The 25,816-nt window shown below is 35.6% G+C and overlaps 2 protein-coding genes across 2 annotated transcripts; both read left to right on the top strand.

Annotated features, from left to right (window-relative positions):
• Nucleotides 1-4,234: 4,234 nt before the first annotated feature.
• On the top strand, nt 4,235-6,539 carry LOC140170542 (uncharacterized). Its single transcript, XM_072193891.1, has 2 exons — nt 4,235-5,330; nt 6,487-6,539. The coding sequence occupies exons 1-2, from the start codon at nt 4,235-4,237 to the stop codon at nt 6,537-6,539; spliced, it is 1,149 nt and encodes a 382-aa protein (XP_072049992.1).
• A 1,933-nt stretch (nt 6,540-8,472) lies between these two features.
• LOC140170541 (uncharacterized) lies at nt 8,473-23,844 on the top strand. Its single transcript, XM_072193890.1, has 3 exons — nt 8,473-8,561; nt 13,515-14,981; nt 23,798-23,844. Exons 2-3 carry the CDS (start codon nt 13,520-13,522, stop codon nt 23,842-23,844), a joined length of 1,509 nt encoding a protein of 502 aa, XP_072049991.1. The 5' UTR covers nt 8,473-8,561; nt 13,515-13,519.
• The last annotated feature ends 1,972 nt before the right edge of the window (nt 23,845-25,816 follow it).

Below are 25,816 nucleotides of genomic sequence, written 5' to 3'. Positions count from 1 at the left end.
TGTCGATTAAAAGGCGGGTGTGTAAGTCCTCGGTTAGACCCTCCTAAAGTCGAGGTCCTCGTTTGAACGCATTTACAAACAGGGGGGTGTGTGTGTATGTGACAAATTTGGTTAAAGTTTTGGTTAAAGTTTGCTTTCCGCCTATTTTCTCGGAGACTATGAGTCGCACGTTCCTCAAACTTGGTGGGTGGGTGCATCTTGACCCGAGACAGAACCGGTTTGTATTGGTTAGTGGGTCAAGGTCACTTAGGTCATCTAGGGGTCATCTGAGGTCAAATCAGTAAAACTGTCGTATGGCCATGAAACTTGGTGGGTCCAGTCAACATTTAAAGCCAAATTTTTGGAAGGTCATTTCGAGGTCACCAGGGGTCATCTGAGGTCAAATTAGTAAAAAGTGTTGGATGGGCATGAAACTTGGTGGGTACAGTCAACATTTAAAGCCAAATTTTTGGAAGGTCATTTCGAGGTCACCAGGGGTCAAATTAGTAAAAACAGTCGTATAGGCATGAAACTTGGTGGGTACAGTCAAAATTTTAAGCCTAATTTTTGGAAGGTCATTTCGAGGTCACCAGGGGTCCATCTGAGGTCAAATTAGTAAAACCTATCATATGGGCATGAAACTTGGTGCGAACAGTCAACATTTAAGGCCAAATTTTCAGAAGGTCATTTCGAGGCCACCAGGGGTCATTGAGGTCAAATTAGTAAAAACTGTCGGATAGGCATGAAACTTGGTGGGTACAGTCAACATTTAGAGCCAAATTTTTGGAAGGTCATTTCAGGGTCACCAGGGGTCATCTGAGGTCAAATTAGTAAAAAATGTTGCATGGGCATGACACTTGGTGGGTACAGTCACCATCAGCCAGATAATCGTGCCCAGCCGATAACCGCCAAATTCATTTACCTCTACCAAAAGTAATTGAAAAAGCAGGCGGTCGGAAAAGCAGTAGCTTTGCTCCAAAGCCAACCTATTTTCCATCCAATTGAAAGAAAAAATGAAAAACCATGCCATATGCCCTCTGACACTAATAGTAAAGACCAACTGCAGGTTCTGGCTCGGTGAGTGGACTTTCGCGGTTGGTGGGTTTTGTAGACCAATATCTCAGGTAGACAGTGATCTTTACTTCATAGTGGTCCTACTGCATATTGGTCCTACTTACTTGTTGGTGACTTTGTAGCTTGCCTATAGTGAAGCTTGCCTTCGGCAAGCTCTGTACATGTACATGTACTGCTGGGAGTGGTATTAATTTTTTACAGAATGGTCTAAACCAGGTAGGGATTGGCCTATATACATTTTCTTCACTAATACTAGTCACTTGCTTGGGTTTATTTTACTTGAGATCACTGGATCTTCTAAGGTACTGCGAGGGCTCTGATCAAGAGCTAAAAAAGCAGGTGAGACTCGTGGTTTGAGAACCGCCTTGTTAAAATCTTGAACAGTAAACTCGGAATCAATTGTGAAGGGCCTTATTATTATAACTTATGAGATGCCCACACAGGAATTAAATGGTATTCAATACACTCACCCCACATCTTAGATGATTTTTCTGAAGTATATATTTTGGTCACCTGGAATTTGCACATTTTTGGGAGGTGAAGTAAGTTGAGTAACCATAGCAACTAGGTCCTTACTTAGGCCATTTGGAAACTATGCTGTGTTACTGATATAGTATATACTTTGTTGGTGTTGCAAAATATGTCACATCAAGATTTTTTGGCTCAGCTTGATAAACTCCTCAACAAAAGTTTGGAAAGTTTTTTCAAGCATCTGTATCTCAAATTATTTGTGACATATTCATATCGTGTTGCATATCAATGGATAGCTACAATACTCCACTTTACAATGACACCCAATTTGAAACAATATCATTTTTCACGGCTGACTACACGCCTTGTGAATGTAGTGGGGTATCAAACAGAATTTGCCAAATTGACCATTATTATATGCCGCAAGCTGCAATCCCATATCTTCACAATCTCATGATCTGGGACCTAATGCAATCCTCCAAGATTCCACCGCTCACCCCACAGAGGCACGGTAGTCAACAACTACCTTCAGAATATGGGAGTAGAACCGAAATGGCCTGCCATCAGGCCAGACCCGGGGGCCAGACCTCAACCCGATTGAACACTTGTGGGACCAGCTTGATCGTGCTGTGCGTGCCAGAGAAGCCAATCACATGCAATCACATTGAATGACCTGCAACGAATCCTTGCTGAAGAATGGAATGCCATCCCACAGTAACGTGTAACCTGGTCAGTGAGCAGCAAGGTGCCTGACTATTGTGGCTGCCTGTGGTTTTTCCACCCGCTATTGAGGTTAGTGGCTAGCGTTGTTTGAGCACAGAATAATGGTCAATTTGGCAAATTCTGTTTGAAACCCCACTATATTCACAAGGCGTGTACTCAGCCGTGAAAAATGTTATTGTTTCAAATGGTGTGTCATTGTAAAGCGGAGTATTGTAACTATCCATTGATATGCAACACGATATGAATGTCACAAAAAATGTGAGATACAGATGCTTGAAAAAACTTTCCAAACTTTTGTTGAGGAGTTTAGATTATGAATATATAGTTGGTGTGTATGTGTGTGACATGTCTGTAGGTTTAGTTATACAAGTGATTAAGGAAACCTTTAAACAAGATAAATCATAGTGTTCTACCTTAAGAAAATATCATGAAGTTCAGAGTGTTCAGATTATACAATTTTCTGATTTATTTACAGCCTGGATTCACAGACTTTCTTGATTTGCCTTTGACTGATTTAAGAAACTGGGTGTTGGTCTCATTGCAGCAGCATCATTTGATTTATTTGCAGTCAATTTATTCAGAAAGAGTTGATTTCCTCACAGGTAATATTAATCATTATCTTAGGCCTAAAACGTATGGAGTAAAAAAAAAATGGCTACCTACCCACTTCAACAAAACCGATATTTTGCTTTGTGATGTAAGCATCCTTTTAAGGTATCCACGAAAAAAGCTAATTTTCAAAAGGTCAGTTGTTTCGGACATTGAATTTGTGGGTTGTGCATATAAATTATGTGTATTGTAGCATCTCATAGGCCGATTTGTAATGCGTGCATATAAATTATGTGTATTGTAGCATTCCATAGGCCGTTTTGTAATGTGTGCATATAAATTATGTGTATTGTAGCATCCCATAGGCCGTTTTGTAATGTGTGCATATAAATTATGTGTATTCTAGCATCCCATAGGCCGTTTTGTAATGTGTGCATATAAATGTGTATTGTAGCATCCCATAGGCCGTTTTGTAATGTGTGCATATAAATTATGTGTATTGTACCATCCCATAGGCCGTTTTGTAAATCATGCTTATAAATTATGTGTATTGTATCATCCCATAGGTCGTTTTGTAATGTATGCATATAAATTATGTGTATTGTAGCATCCCATATGCCGTTTTTGTAATGTATGCATATAAATTATGTGTATTGTAGCATTCCATAGGCCGTTTTGTAATGTATAATTACAGTAATTGCAGTAACCCATAGGCCACTGTTTTGTAAATTCTGACTGCTAACAACTGGAACATACACATTTTGATGATATCTTTATCAAACGACCAAATCTGCAAGAAAGATATTGCAAACATTGTAATAGTCCAAGGCTCCTCCTGATGGTATAAAAAACTAAACTTTTTTGAGTAATTTGGAAGATGAGGCTGTCATTCATGATTCATGAAGTGCCCCTTTCAAATTGTCAAATAAGGTAGTCAATATATTGAGAAGTTTGTTTTGCATACTTTAATACCTCATTTAGAATAATGGGACATTATTTCCCCAACTTATACAATACCAATTTGAATGAAAAAAGAGAATATTAATTCAAAAATGACAAAATATTCATAATATTCCCATTGAACACACATTATGAACATATCCCAGTGAGCTTTAATACATCACGTTGTAATGAGCCCATTACAAAAGGCAGTGGAAATCATCCAAAATTAATAATAAAGTAAATATCCAAAATTGCCATTTCGAAACACTACCTTAAATTGCCATTCAAATGTGTATAATGTGGGGGAATAAGATTGCATCGGGCCTAATGACTTATCATAATACACAGATCAAAATCCACGTTCTATCTACCACTTGACTATTTTTTGTGCAGTATATTTTATATTCTTACTATGTGGCAATATTTACACAAAGTACCATACATCACTATTATAAGTTATCAAAAATAAATATTTTTTCTATCTTACACAGATAAAATGCCAAAGCGACGACCAAAACGTCAGTGGGATTTGCTGAATGACCCTGTTTGCAAGTATTGTAAGAGGAGGTTCATCAACAGCATCCCCCGGTATTTATCTCATCTTCGTCATCATAAGTTGACAATAACACCATACTGGTATAGCAATCCTCATTTACCACCCAAAGCAAGATGTGCTACTCTCCCGTGGAGGAATCATAAGTCAGATCTGGGGACAACTGTAACTTGTGCTAAGAAACATAAACCAAGAGATGACAAAACTCAAATGCAAGCAACAATGAGGACCAAGAATCAACATCAAAATATACATAGAGAAAAACCTTATAAATGTAGCCACTGTAATAAGTCATTCAGTCAAATGGGCAGCAAGAATCGACATGAAAAGATACATAGAGGAGAAAAACCTTACAAATGTAGCTACTGTAATAAGTCATTCAGTGACATAAGCAACAAGAAGCAACATGAAAAGATACATACAGGAGAAAAACCACATAAATGTAGCTACTGTAATAAGTCCTTCAGTCAAATGGGTGACAAGAAGCGACATGAAAAGATACATAGAGGAGAAAAACCACATAAATGTAGCTACTGTAATAAGTCCTTCAGTAGAACGGACAAGAAAAATCAACATGAAAAGATACACAGAGGAGATAAACCTTATAAATGTAGCTACTGTAATAAGTCCTTCAGTCAAATGGGTAATAAGAATAAACATGAAATGATACATAGAGGAGAAAAACCTTATAAATGTAGCTACTGTAAGAAGTCATTCAGTCAAATGAGTGACAAGAATCGACATGAAAATATACATAGAGGAGAAAAACCTTATAAATGTAGCTACTGTAATAAGTCCTTCAGTAGAATGGGTGACAAGAATCAACATGAAAAGTTACATAGAGGAGACAAACCTTACAAATGTAGCTACTGTAACAAGTCCTTCAGTCAAATGGGCAACAAGAATCAACATGAAAAGATACATAAAGGTGAAAAACCTCATAAATGTAGCTACTGTAACAAGTCCTTCAGTCAAATGGGCAAAAAGAATCAACATGAAAAGGTGCATAGAGGAGAAAAACCTTATAAATGTAGCTACTGTAATAAGTCCTTCAGTCGAATGAGTGACAAGAATCAACATGAAAAGATACATAAAGGTGAAAAACCTCATAAATGTAGCTACTGTAATAAGTCATTCAGTCAAATGGGCAACAAGAATCAACATGAAAAGATACATAAAGGTGAAAAACCTCATAAATGTAGCTACTGTAACAAGTCCTTCAGTCAAATGGGCAAAAAGAATCAACATGAAAAGGTGCATAGAGGAGAAAAACCTCATAAATGTAGCTACTGTAATAAGTCCTTCAGTCGAATGGACCACAAGAATCAACATGAAAAGATACATAGAGGAGAAAAACCTTATAAATGTAGCTACTGTAATAAGTCCTTCAGTCGAATGAGTGACAAGAATCGACATGAAATTAAGATACATGGAGAAAAACCCCTGGGAAAAACCTAAATAAGTCTTTCAGTAGAATGGGTGACTATTGGAATCGTCATGAAAAGATACATAGAGTAGAAAAATCCTTATAAATCGTCGGTCGCAACACATAGTGGCATACGAAGGACAAAATGCGTCTCCGAGCAAAATGTTTTTGAAGGATATGCAATAAGTAACGGAGTCGATACTCCTCCACTGTTATCTCTCAGCTGCCCAATTCCATTTGAAATTGATGTTTTATATTCAAACTATTAAACTTCATATTTAATAGTAAACAAGGAATAACTATATGACAGGATAATAGCTAGCTCTAAACCTATACGCCACTATGTGAAACGGAAAATATGGAAAATCACTCTATGTGTTGCGACAGGCGAAATCATTCTATGTGTTGCGACCCGATGAAATGTAGCAAGTCCTTCAGTCAAGTGGGGAACAAGAATCAACTTGAAATAAATATAGAGGAGGAAAACCTTATGGATTGAAATGACCACCCAGTTATCAGAGGTCATTGGTATATGAATATTCATGAATGCATGCTTAATAACCACCATCCAATGACATATATTATCAACACCCTTCAAAACTAAAGAGGTCCAAATTGACCGACTAATATGTTGGTATGAGGTTGTATACCCATAGACCCTAGAAATTGAGTCTATGGTGTACCCAACACATTCAAAGATCATTAAACAGTCACCATAGGGCACTAAAAAGGCACTAAATTTAAATGCCCATGTGACCAATGTGTGCAGCCATACCAAGACCACCAAGTGATCAGCAGATGTGCTTCAATGCTAAGAAATAGGGATTTTTCAGACAAATATAATATTTTCACAAGAAGGTAGATTTTGGTCTCTTCAAGTTTGAAGCTTTGTTTTATGTTGGGATTTTCAACTGGTACTTACTCAAATAAATATCTGAGTTTTGGACCAACATATTGCATATTAGTTGAGTTTACAGTTTTTGTTAACATTTTTAACTATATAGAATTATAAGATGCACTGAAACTTCCAATCCATTGAATGGGTACAGGGTTTAATAGGAAACATGTAGCAGACCCAAATTAAAATATCTTCACCCCCACCCCCTGCACCCCCTCAATAAAAAACAAAAATAGATCTTTTAACTTTTGTGCAAATTTCACATGAGAAACAAAATATGTTAGAAATATGCCACAAATACAAAAAAAACTACAGTTTCATGAAATATGGCTATCAATTTCTGTTGGAAAAGATCAAATACAGAGCTCTTTGTGCACTACTTTAGAACTAGCCCTGTTCGCAAACCGCAACCCCCAACAAATAGCGAGCGAAACAGAAACTCTTAGATCGTCAGACAGATGTATTTGAGTCCAGCACAAAGCCTGTGCTACACAAGTTTTGCTGTATCTCAACACAGAGGCATATTGGGTAACATTTCCAAGACGGCAAAATTGATAAAATCATCCCAATGATCCGCTACCAAAATAACCATTACTATACGACTACATTGTTTCATCCACCTCCCCTACTTTATCAAAAAGTGCTGTTGGCAAATCTAAAAACAAAACAATGTTTTTTGTTTAAAATGATATGTAGGTCAGAAGAAAACTAGATCAGAGACAATTCCATTAGAAGAGAGATACAGGTGTAATTCAATTCATAAAATGAATTGGTATAACACTTACTGATGACAGTAATCATGGTAATCACTATGCACATTGTACCATATTCACTATACACACACATCTAGGCACAGGGTTAATCAAATTCATAATTTGGTAGCCCAATTGGGTGAATTCAAAGATTTTTCCATGAGTCTTTTTACCATATCCTGTCCCATGTATAAGCACATTGGGTGACTTTCCTGGCATTGGTCCCACTGATTTTTGGCATATTTTAGAAAGCATGGTTACGGAAAATTATGTAATTTGACCTGAGATTCTGGCTTCAAATTATTGGCAACTCTTTATATCATAATTAATCATGTTAATACAGAATGATGACAAAGTCTGATGCTCTTTCCAAAAACCCACATAGAACTTTAAGAATCATCATTTTAGAACATGTTTGACCATTTTGGTACAAGGCCCATAAGAAATCTGTCACATTTCTATATGAAAAGACAAAATAACTATTTTTTGTTATATCATTAAAATGTTTTTCTTCTATTTCTAAGTTCAACAAACTCCCCATTGTTCACCAATTTGAATCAACTGATGACAGAAGCTATAATAATATTTATCAGGTATATTTGTCTCAGATTTTATCAGGGTGCTGATTTTGCTTCCTGTTTTAAATTAATTGTACATTGAAAGAGGTATTTTTAATGATCAAAGGAAACTTTAATACCACTTTTTCAAATGCTCCCAAAATTGCAAGAGATACATTTTGTTCTGAATCAGGCTTTAATAATTAGATAGCAAAATCCATATTTTCAAAAGGAATACTGTCAATACTATACTCTCTATGTGGAGATAATGCTTCAATAATGTGACAAGGAATCAACATTAAATGAAAAACTGGCCCCATAAACGCAACTTTTTTTTGTATTGGAGGAACCTTGACTGTCCCTTCTGCATGACCTCTGGGTCAGTGCTGGCATTAAGCCAGTGATACATGTATTTAGGCCAGTTACTGATAGAGAACATAGATAGTGAAGGAGAGAGACTGCAATATGGACGTCTAATATTCCATCACACATTAAGCCAGTGTTACATGTATTTAGGCCAGTCACTGATAGATAGTGAAGGAGAGAGAGACTGCAATATGGACGTCTAGAGAGCATAGTGAAGGAGAGAGAGACTGCATCACTGCAATATGGACGTCTAATATTCCATCACACACAGGTATGTGTATTTTAAATATTTTTAGTTAGGAAACATGCAAACAATGGACAAATGTTGGATTTCTTTCCATTTATTGGATAAAGACACTTGTATCACTCCCGGTTCTTACATTAAGGCCCCTAACAGTCAATTTTGAGTTTCCCGTCACATAATTTCTGAAAACAAGTGAGGTAACTTTTTCATTATTCATTATTCATTATTTTTCTGCCTTTCATTATATGACCAAACACGCATGTAAAATGCGTTGTTATTTGCCGCTCACTCACTTGAAGATGGATGTTTAGCCCAAATGAGATTCAAAAGTATATTAAAAAGAGTCTGCAAGGTTGACAGCAAAATGCATGTTTTGATTTTGATTTTTCCACAAAAAATAAAGGGATATTCATAATTTTGTTTGCAAATATAACCAGTTTTTATCGGTATTTTTTGGAAAATCACAATAATGAATTCAAGTGAGGGTCAGAAAATGAAGTGAGGGCGGGTGACGGGAAACTCAAAATCGACTTTCCTTGGCCTAATATGCAGACTGGCAGACTGCAGACTGTGGCAGACTGGGTTAGAATATGAGAATCAAAATATACCATTTGGTATACTAGTGGTAGTAACGTCAGGTTAGAACTACCCCTAATGGTGGACAAAAATTATCAAGGTCATGTCAGGGTCATACAGGCTCAAATTACCACAGATTGTTGCAGGTTCATAAAAATTGGTGTGAAGGACCCTATAAGCACGACAGGTTCGTTTTGCATACCTGCATACTGCATATTTCTAGAGTTTCTTAGTGGCGAGTTGTAAGCATCAAATGTTGCAAGATTGGGCATATATCGTAAACAAAATATAAACACATAGGCCCTATGATATAAACACTTTTGTTTGACCCTGGGCAGACATCTCAAAATTTGCGAGAGATGCTATAAATTAGATTGGATGACTGTGCAATGCTGGAGCTTTGTGTTATGGGTGTGAATTAATTTTCTAGGTGTCTGCATCTCAATTTGGAAAAACATTCAATCTTAAATGATTCAGTCAGCATCACCTTAACATAAACTATTTCATTTAGCACATGGCTTGGCAAAATATTCTCCAAAATATACACATTGTTTATTTCAATTATGAGTGTAGATTTGTGACATCATATCCCATAATGCCTACCGTATCTTTGAATGATCTATGCTTTATATGTACTACAGTTACAAGTGGAATGTCCCACTGAATGATGGGACATAATATGAAATCCATATTTTTGAGCTATGACCTGACACCATAAAGACATCTAAAAAACATGCCAATATTGGAAATAGTTTGAGTTCAAAATATATAACCTGAACCCTAAACATTTGGTGAAGCGGTATTGGGGGAGTCGTATAATTTAAACTTAGTATCATAGGCCTACGCAGGGTTGAGGTATGGTAATTTTATACATGGAGGAGTATTCATGAACTGCATGATGAGGTAGGTTTTTTTTCAATGTAAAATTTGCATTGTTAGTAGTTTGAATCTATTCCTAGTCTTTAGGAAAGTCCTTTATTAGGAAGGTCCCTTTTCTTTTCTCTTCTCAAACATGTGATTATGAGGGATAAACCCCTTAGAAAAGACTTGGAAGTGATTCTTGTTACTTTAATATTAATAAACTTACTTAGGTCTATGTATGAAGTTTTCCTAAAGCATTCCAAAATATTTGAAAAATCTAGAAACTAAAAATAAAAACAATCTGACAAATCTCAGAAATTGAGGAGGGAGGGTACGAGAACCAAAACATTGATTTTTTTGGCCCAAAATGGTGCCACAGTAAAGTTACTTCCTGTTTTATAGTTGAGAACAAATGATACAATACATTGCTTGTTTGCAATGATACATTTTAATACAAAAACGAAATGGTAGATAAACCATACACATGTGGTTTAGAGGAAAGTGTTTGTAAGTTTGATCACAGTTGTTTGATCATGGTTTGATTAATGATCATATGTAGCCTTGGGGAGGTCCAGTGAAACTGTTAAGGTGACAGTGCATCTACTACATATCTTGGGTTCTTTTTTTCTCCAATGTATATTATCGAAGTTAAAACATAACACTCATTAACCTATAAAAATGAAAAATATCAAGAAATTAAATGGAAGTGCATACACACCCATCCACCCCTCTCCATAAACGCCATCACCACAAAGTTCGCACCAACATCACCAAAACATGCTCTCCAAATAATGTAGCTTTAATATACTCGCCACTAAGAAACTCTAAAAATATGCAGTATGCAGGTATGCAAAATGAACCAGCCGACTATAAGCATGCTATAAGTGAGACAAAAAATGTCTGATGTAAAATCGATAATATGTTACGTATAATATCTGGTAGAAATATTATTATCGATTTTACGTCATCAAACATTCGTGGGGGAGGGTAAAATTGGAGGGGGCAAGAAATTTTTGGCAAGGGGTGGAAGCAATTTTTGGCAAGCCGAAAGGGGGGGCAAGCGATTTTTGGCACACATTCATGGGGCGTCTTTTAAATAAAACACGCTAAAAAGGCTTAGGAAAACAGTACTGAAACGCTTTTATGCAAATTGTCCTGCTCGCTGCGCTCGCAACATTTATCAAGACCATTTAAGGTTTGTAAATTGGGATCCCAAAAATTTGGCATGTGCAGGGGGGGGGGCAAAGAATTTTTGGTGGGCCGAGAGGGTGGGGCCAAGCAATTTTTGGCGAGCCGTTTAAAAAAATTTAACCCCCCCACTGGGGGCCTCATAATTATTGCACAGCCCCTAAACATTACTGGAAATAGAATGGGAATAGATATACGGTAGATATGTTACATCAAATATTTTACATCCAATAAAAAGTCTGTCACTAACACTAAGATTTGACAACCACTTTCAATCCTATTTATCATAAATCTAGGCCACCACACACTATGGACCACAATGACCGCATCCCAATGGCATAGTCCAATAACCTGAATTAAACAATCATAGTGCAAAATTTGACCTGAAGTTGCAGAGTATGAGTTTTTATTCCCATATTTTGACAGGTCATTCCATGAATGTACAAATGTATTGGGGTTAAAGAACTGTGCCCCTGATAGATGAGCATGTTGTGGATCCTAGTGACACTATTATCTTTCAAACAAAACTTACCCCCCCTCCAGCTCCCCCAAATACACCGCTATTATAATACTAGGATCACAAGAGGATGAGGGTCAACCCATTATATTGCTCAATACAATAGGGTATTTTGTTAAGGTGGTACTACACCCCTGGCCAATTTTGTGCCTATTTTTTGCATTTTATTGGTTTTCCCTAATTTTTGACTGTAACTCCACAACTGTTGTCTGTGCTGAAATAAAATTTCCAGTGCAGTAGTTGTAGTCCTTGCCCCTATAATATACATATCTTACTTGTCACCATTGCGCTATAATTGTTGAGAAAAATGCAAAAATAGGCACAAAATTGGGCAGGGGTGTAGTCCCCCCTTAAATAATTGAATTGAATACATTCACTTATTAAGTATGACATTGGGATGTACCTGTTTACACAGCAACTGTTGTAAAAAAAAAAAAAAGTTTTATAATGATGGAAAGTATTTCATGAACATGCAACAATCCAGTCTGCCAGTCTGCAGTCTGCATAATGTAAGAACCGTATCACTCCTGCTCTTTGTTTTCTAGTATCATGAGTAAGATGTTCAGTCAAGCCCTTGCAACCATTAGTGTTCATGTTTCTTATATTCTTTCTTTTATAATTATAACCATTTGTACTTGTACCTTCAAAAATACCCCCATCATGGCCATTGGTTCAAAGGCTGTCGGTAGACGCAGTGTGGTGAAAAAAAAATAATGGGTGAACAATAGACTTTTGTACCAAGGGTGATAAAAAAAATGGAAAAAATGTAAAAAAAAATGCTACTTTGGAGGCGTACAACAAAATAGTTTCTGATTTAAATAGTAACCAGCACACTGTTGGCATCTTCCTGGACCTCTCTTCTCTCGAAACTAACACATTGCAGTGTACATAGCATTGCCTTTGAGTGGTTCAGGAACTATCTTACGAATAGATCACAATATGGTTCTTTTAATAATGCTAAATCATCTCTAGTTCATTCCACAAGGATCAATCTTAGGCCCTTTACTTTTATTTTATATCTGAATGACATTGTCTACTACTCTAATTTTTTCAAATTTATAATTTCCGCAGACGATACCAACCTTTTGGCTTCGTATAAGTTTTATCCTTACTTTATCAAAACAATAAATCTCAAGTTATGTGAAATCTCAAACTTACGAATAGATCACAATATGGTTCTTTTATGCAAAGTTAATTTGCTAAATAACTATAAGGACTATTTAGCTGAAACTTGGTACATAATGTAGTATAAGTAAAATAGAAGTATTACGTTTAGCATTTTGCTAATTTTAATCTGCAGAATTAAATAGAGTTCATTTTATTTTTTTCAAGAAATTAACCCTAATTAATTATGCAGATTAAAATTAGCAAAATGCTAAACATAATATACTTCTATTGTGCTTGTACTACATTATGTATCTAGTCTCAGCTAAATAGTCCTTATAGTTACTTAGCAAATTAACTTTGCATAATTGGGAGTATGTAATTTGATCTTTGGCCTCGCTTTCAGTGTTTCTGCTCCGCTAAACTGGAGTTAGCAGAGTCAAATGCCGCCAACGGCGACAAAGTGGTCAATTACGGAAATCGTCTATAATCAAATATATGGTTTTTAAGAACAGATTTAGTAATTGGGTGTTCCCAAACACAACCATATATATTGATAATGAATCAATTTTAAAAGTGTCATCTATCAGATTTCTTGTTATCACTGTTGATGAGTCTCTCACTTGGAATTGCAGCAATATACAACATACATGTATGTAACTTATATTGTGTCTAAATATACGTACATCACTTTATAAATTATTGAAAATATATCATTTTTCTATCTCACACAGATACAATGTCAAGTCGACGACCAAAACGGCAGTGGGATTTGCTGAATGACCCTGTTTGCAAGTATTGTAAGAGGAGGTTCATCAACAGCATCCCTCGTTATTTATCTCATCTTCGTCATCATAAGTTGACAATAACACCATACTGGTATAGCAATCCTCATTTACCACCCAAAGCAAGATGTGCTACTCTCCCCTGGAGGAATCATAAGTCAGATCTGGGGACATTTACTGTAACTTGTGCTAAGAAAAATAAACCAAGAGATGACAAAACTCAAATGCAAGCAACACCGAACAACAAGAATCAACATGAAAAGATACAAAGAGAAAAACCTTATAAATGTAGCTACTGTAACAAATCTTTCAGTCATATGGGAAATAAGAATCAACATGAAAAGATACATATAGGAGAAAAAACCTATAAATGTAGCTACTGTAATAAATCCTTCAGTGGAATGAGCAACAAGAATCGACATGAAAAGATACATAGAGGAGAAAAACCTTATAAATGTAGCTACTGTAATAAGTCCTTCAATCAAATGGGTAATAAGAATAAACATGAAATGATACATAGAGGAGAAAAACCTTATAAATGTAGCTACTGTAATAAGTCCTTCAGTCAAATGAGTGACAAGAATCGACATGAAATGAAACATAGAGGAGAAAAACCTTGTAAATGTAGCTACTGTAATAAGTCCTTCAGTAGAATGGGTGACAAGAATCGACATGAAAAGATACATAGAGGAGAAAAACCTTATAAATGTAGCTACTGTAATAAGTCTTTCATTCATATGGGTGACAAGAATAAACATGAAAAGATACACAGAGGAGAAAAACCTTATAAATGTAGCTACTGTAACAAGTCCTTCAGTCAAATGGGACATAAGAATCGACATGAAAAGATACATAAAGGAGAAAACCCTTATAAATGTAGCTACTGTAATAAGTCCTTCAGTCGAATAGACAGCAAGAATCAACATGAAAGGTTACATAGAGAAGAAAAACCTTATAAATGTAGCTACTGTAATAAGTCCTTTAGTCAAATGGGCAACAAGAATCAACATGAAAAGATACATAGAGGAGAAAAACCTCATAAATGTAGCTACTGTAATAAGCCCTTCAGTCAAATGGGTGACAAGAATCAACACGAAAAGATACATAGAGGAGAAAAAACTTATAAATGTAGCTACTGTAACAAGTCCTTCAGTCAAATAGACAGCAAGAATCAACATGAAAGGTTACATAGAGGAGAAAAACCTTATAAATGTAGCTACTGTAATAAGTCCTTCAGTCGAATAGACAGCAAGAATCAACATGAAAGGTTACATAGAGGAGAAAAACCTTATAAATGTAGCTACTGTAATAAGTCCTTCAGTCGAATAGACAGCAAGAATCAACATGAAAGGTTACATAGAGGAGAAAAACCTTATAAATGTAGCTACTGTAATAAGTCCTTTAGTCAAATGGGCTGTAAGAATCAACATGAAAAGATACATAGAGGAGAAAAACTTTATAAATGTAGCTACTGTAACAAGTCCTTCAGTCAAATGAGCAACAAGAATCGACATGAAAATATACATAGAGGGGTAAAACCTTATAAATGTAGCTACTGTAACAAGTCCTTCAGTCAAATGAGCAACAAGAATCGACATGAAAATATACATAGAGGGGTAAAACCTTATAAATGTAGCTACTGTAACAAGTCCTTCAGTCAAATGAGTGACAAGAATCGACATGAAAAGATACATAAAGGAGAAAACCCTTACAAATGTAGCTACTGTAATGAGTCCTTCAGTCGAATAGACAGCAAGAATCAACATGAAAGGTTACATAGAGAAAAACCTTATAAATGTAGCTACTGTAATAAGTCCTTTAGTCAAATGGGCTGTAAGAATCAACATGAAAAGATACTTAGAGGAGAAAAACTTTATAAATGTAGCTACTGTAACAAGTCCTTCAGTCAAATGAGCAACAAGAATCGACATGAAAAGATACACAGAGGAGAAAAACCTCAGAAATGTAGCTACTGTAACAAGTCCTTCAGTCATATGGGCAGCAAGAACAAACATGAAAAGATACATTCTGAGGAGAAAATCCCCTAAATGTAGCTACTGTGACAAGTCCTACCGTCAAATTTGTGTCATTTGTGACATGAAGATAGAGAGAGCAGAAACCATAGAGGGGAAAAACCTTATAAATGTAGCTACTGTAATAACTCCTTCAGTCAAATTGGACAAAAGAAACAACTTGAAATAAAAAATACATGGAGGAGGAAAACCTTATGGAATGAAATCACTGTCTGGTTCTGTCCAGTTGTCAGAAGTCATTGGAAAATGAATATTCATGAATGCATGCTTAATAACCGCCATCCAATGACATAGATCAACACCCTTCAAAACTAATAACAGGTCCAAATTGACAAACTAATTTAGCATGAGGTTGTGTACCCAAAGATCATTAATGAGTGTACATGCATATTGGGGTTATAGAACTGTGTACTGACAGATGAGCTTGTTTGGAGTATGACTTTGTACCATCACAGAGTACTACAGAGTACGTATCAACAGTCAAAGTCCCCATGCATTGCATGCTGTGAGTCCCCGCATATTCATGAGGTCTGATTGTTCGATTGTGCCGTGTGTCTAACAATCATGCCAGCACTGTATATACGCAATAGAGCGTTACATGTCTCCGCGATTATGCGATGGACCAAAATATGCGGTACGTGCATAGCAGATTTGCCTGTCGCATTTCATGAACAATTGGCCCTCATTATAGGGAGTTTTTGGAACTTCGATTGCTTGTACGCAGTCTGTTATCTATTTGTTAGGGTTAATGTACATAAAGACCAGTGATTACACTGACAAAACTATATAGCTGCTTCACTTCTGGGTGATTTCAAAAACTTTTTGATACCCTCTTGTATAGTAGAGACAATATCTTCACCTAACTTGGTTATAGTACTTGTGAGAAAAGTGTAAGGTAGTGTATAGTAGAGACAATACCTTCACCTAACTTGGTTTATAGTACTTGTGAGAAAAGTGTAAGGTAGTGTATAGTAGAGACAATATCTTCACCTAACTTGGTTTATAGTACTTGTGAGAAAAGTGTAAGGTAGTGTATAGTAGAGACAATACCTTCACCTAACTTGGTTTATAGTACTTGTGAGAAAAGTGTAAGGTAGTGTATAGTAGAGACAATACCTTCACCTAACTTGGTTTATAGTACTTGTGAGAAAAGTGTAAGGTAGTGTATAGTAGAGACAATGCCTTCACCTAACTTGGTTTATAGTACTTGTGAGAAAAGTGTAAGGTAGTGTAGAGTAGAGACAATACCTTCACCTAACTTGGTTTATAGTACTTGTGAGAAAAGTGTAAGGTAGTGTATAGTAGAGACAATGCCTTCACCTAACTTGGTTTATAGTACTTGTGAGAAAAGTGTAAGGTAGTGTAGAGTAGAGACAATACCTTCACCTAACTTGGTTTATAGTGTGTGTGAGAAAAGTGTAAGGTAGTGTATAGTAGAGATAATACCTTCACCTAACTTGGTTTATAGTACTTGTGAGAAAAGTGTAAGGTAGTGTATAGTAGAGACAATACCTTCACCTAACATGGTTTATAGTACTTGTGAGAAAAGTGTAAGGTAGTGTATAGTAGAGACAATGCCTTCACCTAACAGTTTATAGTACTTGTGAGAAAAGTGTAAGGTAGTGTAGAGTAGAGACAATACCTTCACCTAACTTGGTTTATAGTACTTGTGAGAAAAGTGTAAGGTAGTGTATAGTAGAGACAATACCTTCACCTAACTTGGTTTATAGTACTTGTAAGAAAAGTGTAAGGTAGTGAATAGTAGAGACAATACCTTCACCTAACTTGGTTTATAGTACTTGTGAGAAAAGTGTAAGGTAGTGTATAGTGGAGACAATACCTTCACCTAACTTGGTTTATAGTACTTGTGAGAAAAGTGTAAGGTAGAGTATAGTAGAGACAATGCCTTCACCTAACTTGGTTTATAGTACTTGTGAGAAAAGTGTAAGGTAGTGTATAGTAGAGACAATACCTTCACCTGACTTGGTTTATAGTACTTGTGAGAAATGTGTACGGTAGTGTATAGTAGAGACAATGCCTTCACCTAACTTGGTTTATAGTACTTGTGAGAAAAGTGTAAGGTAGTGTATAGTAGAGACAATGCCTTCACCTAACTTGGTTTATAGTACTTGTGAGAAAAGTGTAAGGTAGTGTATAGTAGAGACAATACCTTCACCTAACTTGGTTTATAGTACTTGTGAGAAAAGTGTAAGGTAGTGTATAGTAGAGACAATGTGTCATTTGTTTCCATGTAAATACCGTCACCTAACTTACAATCATCGTAAAAAGTCTTGGAACGCTTGCGTGTAAATAATGGAAAACTCTCATCCCCTCTCCCTCGTTCAATGTTGAGAAATGCCAATGTCTTCAGCGGTTTCCCAATGTGTTCCAACATTGATTGATGAGGAGAGGGAAGGGTAAATCATTGTTGTAGATGTCATGCTTGTTCCCAGGCAAAATATACGTCATTTCCATGATCATGTGAAATTCTGCACAGAATTTTGACAGAGTGTACCAAGTGTTCCAAGGACTTTTTTCCAAGATTTTAGTTTATAGTACTTTTTCAGCTTTAATACATGTAGCAAAAAAAAACAAACAAAAAAACAAAAAAAAAAAAAACAAAAAAAACATGAAAAAAAAAGGCAGCTTTAATTTGTACACAATGTCTGAACTATCCCAAACTAAATTAGATTCCCTAGATTGGCAAACCGAATTTAGGCATAAAGCTGTTTCATTTCAGTACAGTAAAATCAGATGTATGAAGGAAAAGACAAGACCTGCTGCAATAACATAACGTTCCCCAAATTGAGCTCTTTAAGTCTGATTTTCAAGTGGTTCTGTTCCTGTGTTTGTTATTAAATAAACTTGACAAAAATATGCCTGGAGAAAACGATGCACAAACAAACGATGCTCACTGGAGGAAACGATGCACAAACAGACTATCCTCACTTGTTTTATGAAATGTTGCTATAAGCGGTAACCTTGGTAACAAGAAAAATATGCAAATTTATATAACTTGATAAGCATTCCTTAATTTATACAACTTTCATATGCAAGTAGCATCATTGCTTGAGCATAAGTTCTGTGGTAGGCATTAGATCATAATCTCCGTACATTTTGGGTATAGTGAAAAAAAAGCATAATTTCTGTAATTCTAGCATTAGGAGATGTACAGTTCTTTGCCATCTATTTGCCAGCATTCCTTTTCTATTTGACCCTCAGGATAGATTTTGGGTATAATCATGGATTATCAAAAATAGTCTATGCTATAATGTAATAAGCATTCCTGTAATTATTTAATATGCATGCATATGAGAAAAGAAATAGTCTCATAGTAAAGGCTTAGTTCTGTGACATCTATTTGCTAGCATTTCCTTTTCTATTTGACCCTCAGAATGTGTTATGATAATGCTGAAAAGGCAAATGGAAGTCATTGAACTGACTTTTATATTATGAAAACCCAAAAACATTCAATTTTTATTTTCCCCAAATATAATTAATCCTCAAAATAAAACATGACTGGAGTTTTGAGACTGAAGTATGTTTTCTATTCTTTCTTTGTGAATAAATGACATGGTTATTATGCTTATAAATGAATGATAATAATTACATTGGATGGTGCAGCAATACTGGAGGCTGACATTCAAGTTCTCATTGTATATTCTCAGTTATCCTATGCCACCTGTCTGTGGGTAAATGTGTTGCATGTCACCATGTAAATACAATGCCAATTCCAAATATGCAGTGATCATCATCATAGCCTTTTTATTAACCTTTAACAATACTATAGATTGCAAAATTTAGTCGGTTTATTTGTTTTATTTCCCAGATAGTCCTCAAAGTTGCTTTTTTGAATGATGAAAGTAGCCATAAAAAATGAAGATAATTATAGCAATATAACAAAATGATCCGATATGCTATCTACTGAAGATAACAAAATACCATAGTGGACTTGAATCTGAATATAGCAACACATTGAAGTGGTGCATAATGCTATCCACTAAAGATAGCAACTTATCAAGAATTAGCTACAAATTAGCATATATCTTAGCATCACCTTCTTATTTCAAATGACAAAAAACATGAAAAAAACAATGATGAAGATGAAAATAGAAGGAAAAATATTTGATGTAAACATAAGAGGGAAAAGTTGTTTCACGTAAGTTAGGTAGAATTATCATAACAAATATGACTGTAGACTCTATTGACAACATCGATATCGGAAGACACACTGATACTGAGATAGAGAGATATGTGATCTAAATCATCTAATGAATATACAATGATGAAACTAGGAGTGTAAAGTCATTTATGCTACTGCCTGTGTGTTAACTATCTTAGTGTCTGGGGAGGTTGAGATTAGGGGTTATGCACTTAAGGGATCTAAAATGAGCGTTTATGGCGTTTCGACAGTATTTTTTGTGGGACATGAGAGCACCTCAGACGTATAGAATTGCATTCTGAATACGAAGCATGTCTTTCTGATATCAAATATTTTATATTTTTTGAAAATCACGATATAATACAAATTTTATGACAAAATATAAAAATTGATATTTTTCAAATTTTGATATATAACAGTCCTCGAAGTAAATTTCATAAATCTAATGATATATTCTTAAAGTGTATGTAGCTGGGAGGAAAAGCCGACGATCAATTGAAAATTTTGACCTTTCATATTGAAGATATGGATTTTTTTCCCCAAAAGACCTAATTTTTTGTGGGTGTTTTGGGAAAAAAATCCATATCTTCAATACTGAAAAAGTCAAAATTTTCAATTGATCGTCGGCTTTTCATCCCACCTACATACACTTTAAGTATAAATCATCAGATTTATAAAGTTTACTCAAGTACTGTAAAATATCAAAAATATCAATTTTTAATGATTTGCCATAAAATGTGTATTACGTTGCGAATTTCAAGAAATCAAAATTATTTGATATCAGAAGGACATTCTTCGTATTCAGAATGCAATTCGATATGTCTGATGTGCTCTAATGTCCCACAATAAATATTGTCCAAACGTTCATACCCCAGCCCTTAAATTACCAAATTACTACAAAAGACTGATGCCACATCTTGCTTGGGGCTAAAAGCTTGCAAAATAGGAGCAGCTGACTGGGCACAAAAAACATGGCTGATGGAAATGGATGAGAGATGTGGTTACCATGGTAACACAACCTGATGCAAAATGCTCCGTATCTCCCTATGGTGTTATGTTGAGGCATTTGCTAGTTTTGATAGAATGCTGTTTGTATTCTTTTGAACATGTATGATGCGGGTATCACAGAACACGATGGTGGCTAATTTCGTGAAAGTCGTACCGTTGTGCGATTCTTTTTCTTTCTGGTATGTGATGAGACTCGCAGTCAAATGATAAATTGCAAAGACAAATGTTATAGATCTGACTTGAACTCTCTGGAGGTGAATACACACATTCACTACGTATGTGGATTCCATGAAAGACACACGATATTGCAGAGATAACCCGCAGGTTTGAGAAGTTGCAATTTACACTTCTATAGCTTGTATTTTATTGTTTGTTAATTTGTTTCTGTCAAACACACCTGAGTTGATGCGCTCCTTTGTTCCGTTTCATTTTGAACTGTGGTTATGACAAAAACTAGTTTTTTGAAATATGGCTATCAATTTCTGCTGAAAAAGATTTACAAAGCACTTAGCATGCTTAGTGCACTAGTGTAGAACTAGCTCTATGCACAAACTAAACAGTGAATGAAGCAAGCAGCAAGCATATCCAGTGCAGTGGCGGTGCCAGAAATGTTTTGCTGGGGGAGGCAAAAGGTGGGAAGATCCTCCGAATGGGGAGGGGGGGGCATTTTCACCTAATTTTGGCTAAAAAGTGGCTTTTCACCTCTCTTTTCAATTTTTCTGGGGGGAATTGAGGGGCAGAGCTTCTGTCTGGGGCATTTTCTCCCATGCCCACCCCCACCCCCGTAGCATCGCCACTGATTCAGCGAGCTTGTTTTGAAAGAGTCCAGCACAGAGCCTGTGCAACACTACATGTATTTTTGCTATATCTCAACACATTGGCGTATACTGGGCAACATTTTCAAGAAGGGCAAAATTAGCAAAATCGTCCCACTGTCAATGATGACTGACCCACTTCCAAAATGACCATTATACTATAAGACTACATTGTTTTATCCATCTCCCGGCCCACTTGATTATAAAGTGCTGTTGGCAAATCTATAAAAAAAATGTTTTGTTAAAAATGATATGTAGGTCAGAAGTAAACTAGATCAGAGACGATTCCATTAGAAGAGAGATGCGGGTGTAATTTAATTCACAAAATGAATTGGTATAACACTTACTGATGACAGTAATCACTAACACTTGTATATATTATCTTATTCACTATCACTTTGAACCACAATAACCTCATCCCTATTGCATAGTTCAATAACCTCAATTAAACAGTCATAATGCAAAATTTGACCTCAAGTTGCAGAATATGAGTTTTTGTACCCAAATTTTAAAAGGTCATTCAATGAGTGTACAAATGTATTGGGGTTAAAGAACTGTGCCCTGACAGATGACGGTTTGTGGATTCTAGTGTATACACATACATCTATAGTCCATATGCCTTCCTCGAGGCAGTAAAGTAAAATCAAATTTTGTGATTTTCTCAAAAAATGCTCATTTTTGCAGGAATCTATGCTAGTTGGATTCCTTGCATCATTTCCTTCCTGAAGATGTGTATTTTTATATCATTATACGTTTTAAGATACAATAAAAAGCAATATCTAAATTACTGACTTGAGGAAGGTATATGGACTATAGGAGCTTATAGGTGCAGGGTTATCAAATTCATACTTTGGTAGCCTAATTGGGCCTATTTCAAAGATTTTCCCTTAACTTTTACTATATCCTGTCCCATATCAACAAATGGTTTTAAAGAAAACTAATTGGATGACTTTCCCGACATTGGCCCAGTCATATTTGGCATGTATTAGAAAGCATGCTTACCAAACAAACAAAACAAAACATTGGGTGACTTTACCCTAATTCAGGTTTATAAAATTGTTGCCTACTCTTCTTAAACTAGTACCATATTAATACAAAGTCTGATGTTCTTTCCAAAAGCCACAAAGGACTTTTACTAATCATCATTTTAGCACTTGTTTGACCATTTTGGCCCATGACTGGTTAAGAAATCTGTCACATTTCTATATGACACCACTCAACACAATAACATTTATCAGGTCTGCCTTTTGAAATATCATTGCCAAATAATCACCAATTTCCAAGTTCAGCCAGGGATTCTCATATCCCTGGTTCAACAAAGACCCCATTGTTCTCCAATTTGAAACAACTGATGACAGAACCTATAACAATGTTTTCTCAGGTGATGATTTTGCTTCCTGTTTCTAATTATTTGTAAGTTGTAAGAAGTATTTTTAAAGATTAAAGGGTGTGAACACCACATTTTTAAATGCTCCCAAATTATATGAGATATACCACATTCTGGTTGTATCTTTACACATTAATTATACATGTATATCCAAGTCCCCCTTGCAGTTATGACCCTTGCCCCACCCCTCATATATTCTTAAATGACCTACATGTTTAAATGGACAAGGTAATATCCCCCTCCTCCTTGTATCCCCACCCCTTCAATATATGGAAGTCCAATTTATCCACAAATAAGCATTAGGGCATGAAACATAGAATATCTTTAGTGGGTCATAAATATACATGTAAGTCCAACTTGCACTCTAGTTTCAGCATAGTAAGGTTTAAATATTATAACATAACCTCCTTCCTCTTACTTGCAATCACACTTGCATTGTTTAAACACTAATTGTTATTTCATGAAATCCCTGGAGTATTTTAACATATTGTCACTACAAGTATTGTCAGACCATCTGTGATGTATGGAGACGGAGTGAGATAATTCATCAACACCATTGTGAACCAGAAAAGTGGTAAAACTACTTTTTGGCCAAAATCATAAAATATTATTAACCCTAACTGAACACAAGGTTGTTTTTTTGCTATCGGCAGGGAAAGAAGAAACGAAAAAGGAGAGAAGATGAACAAAGAAGTCACTTGGTATCCCTGGGATTCGAACTTTGGACCCCTCGCATGCCACACCAACCTGTGGTCACATAGGTGATGCTGGCCAGCAGTGAGATAAGGTTAATATAATTAAAACCAAGCTTTTTATTTTCATTTAAGATAACAGTGGTAATAGTAGATCAGTGCCAGTTGCAGATGATGGTTAGGGAGGATAACATCTCTTCAGTACTTCAGTAGTAACAGATACATGCATTCCCAGGGGATTCATGTTGAAACTTTGAGATATATGATCTCAAATGGCCAACTTAAACATGGACTCTCTATAAGCTCTGTGTTAGAAGTAAACCTTACATTTGGTTATAGCCCCATGTGCAGAAGACTAATTGCTCAATTCATCACTGGAATAGGCCTGCAACGACAGATGAACATGGAGATAAAACTAATCGGAGCGTATGTGTGTCACCTTATCCAGAGTGAAGCATACATGTCACCTCATCAGAACGTACTCCTCTCCGCCCGCCAGACCACACCTGTTTCTCCACTTTCAAGATTAGCTACAAAGTAATCATAAATGACTTTAAATATTCACTGCTCTCTTAATACAAACTTTTATACCCCAAATCCACACCATGTTCCATCAATGTCAATATATCAAAATAAGATATTAATTGGAACGGATGTTGTTGGTATGGTAAACATATCATAATGATCTATCTGGTTTCATTCCACTTAAAGTTGAGATCAATCTTAAATGACTCAGCACGGTGAAGGGGGGATGAAGCGTGTGATTGGTCAATTCAAAAACGATATTGATGACTGCCAGATGAGTGTCATGGCAACTGCTGGTGTATTATTGTTATTAACTAAAATGTAATGAATAATTTGAATGAAAATTCAATAATGATTAATTGGTAAGAAAATTTCCCTTTTACTTATGCACATTTTTTGTCACCTCAGTATGAAGAGGTATATGTCATTTGAACAATGTAATTTTAACTTATGTGCAATATTGTGTTTATTTATGCTTTAGATTGTATTGCCAGCTCATTGGTTATGTTTTTGTCCGGGGACTAGGCCCCTCTTTGCAAACTTTTCTAGGGTCTTTTGTCCTCTCTTTTATAAGAGGACTTTTCCACCTTGGGATTTGGTTTGGAGAGGGAGTTTGGCCCATTCGGTCAAATGTGTGTTATTATTTGCTCTTTAATCTCATATTTATTGCGTGTTGTATATTGTATATTTTATATGTGAGCTTCACAGCAATTCAGCTTTTAGCTGCGAGTGTGTTTGAATAAACCATGAATAATAATAATAAAAGAGTTATTGTTAAGCTTCAGCAGTTTCACAATTATGTTTAATCAAAACAAATGACTGTGATCATAACATTTGAGACCATCTTTTTGATGTTTTGTGTTTCCTTTTTGCATTTTATATGTTAGTTCTTCTTGTTCCTCGTCTACACTGTAAAAAACAAGTGATAACACTTAATAAACACTAAAACACATTTATTTTGATATTTTACACATAAAAGTATGAGGTGTTGCATACGATTAACACTATAACACAGTTATAGGGTGTTTGTGATAAAATATATACACTCCAACACATTTATATCACTGATCATCACTAAATCCTTCTATAAACGTGTTATAGTGTTACCTTTATGTGTAGAATATAAATATAAACCCATTTTAGTGTTTATTAAGTGTTATCCTTTGTTTTTACAGTGTCTTGATTCTCCTCTTCTACACCCAAAAATGGTGCAAAATGAAAATGGATTTCCTCCAAGAAACTTGATTTGATTCAACTGTTATTAATAATAATTTAGCTAGAATAATTCTCTCAGCAGATATAAGGACACCAACTAATGATTTAATAAATACATTGCAGTGGGTTAAACTTGATCAAAGATGGCATAATACTCTATTAATGACTATTTTCAAATGTTTAAAGAATGAATATCCATCATACTTATCTTCTCAATTTGATTTTGTTCATGATAACCATAATCATATAACTAGAAATCATACTTCTAATACATTGATTGTACCAAAATTTAAATCAAATTCAGGTCAACGTACTTTTCATGTCAGGGCAGCCTATGCATGGAATTCTTTGCCACCGACAGTAAGAGCTCAGATGGAAAATATGACTTTAGGCCAATTTCAATCAAAAATTAAA

Source organism: Amphiura filiformis, chromosome 14 (assembly GCF_039555335.1).
Source record: "Amphiura filiformis chromosome 14, Afil_fr2py, whole genome shotgun sequence".
Classification (NCBI taxonomy): domain Eukaryota; kingdom Metazoa; phylum Echinodermata; class Ophiuroidea; order Amphilepidida; family Amphiuridae; genus Amphiura; species Amphiura filiformis.
Note: the sequence above shows the minus strand (reverse complement) of the source record. Positions and strands in the feature narration are given on the sequence as shown.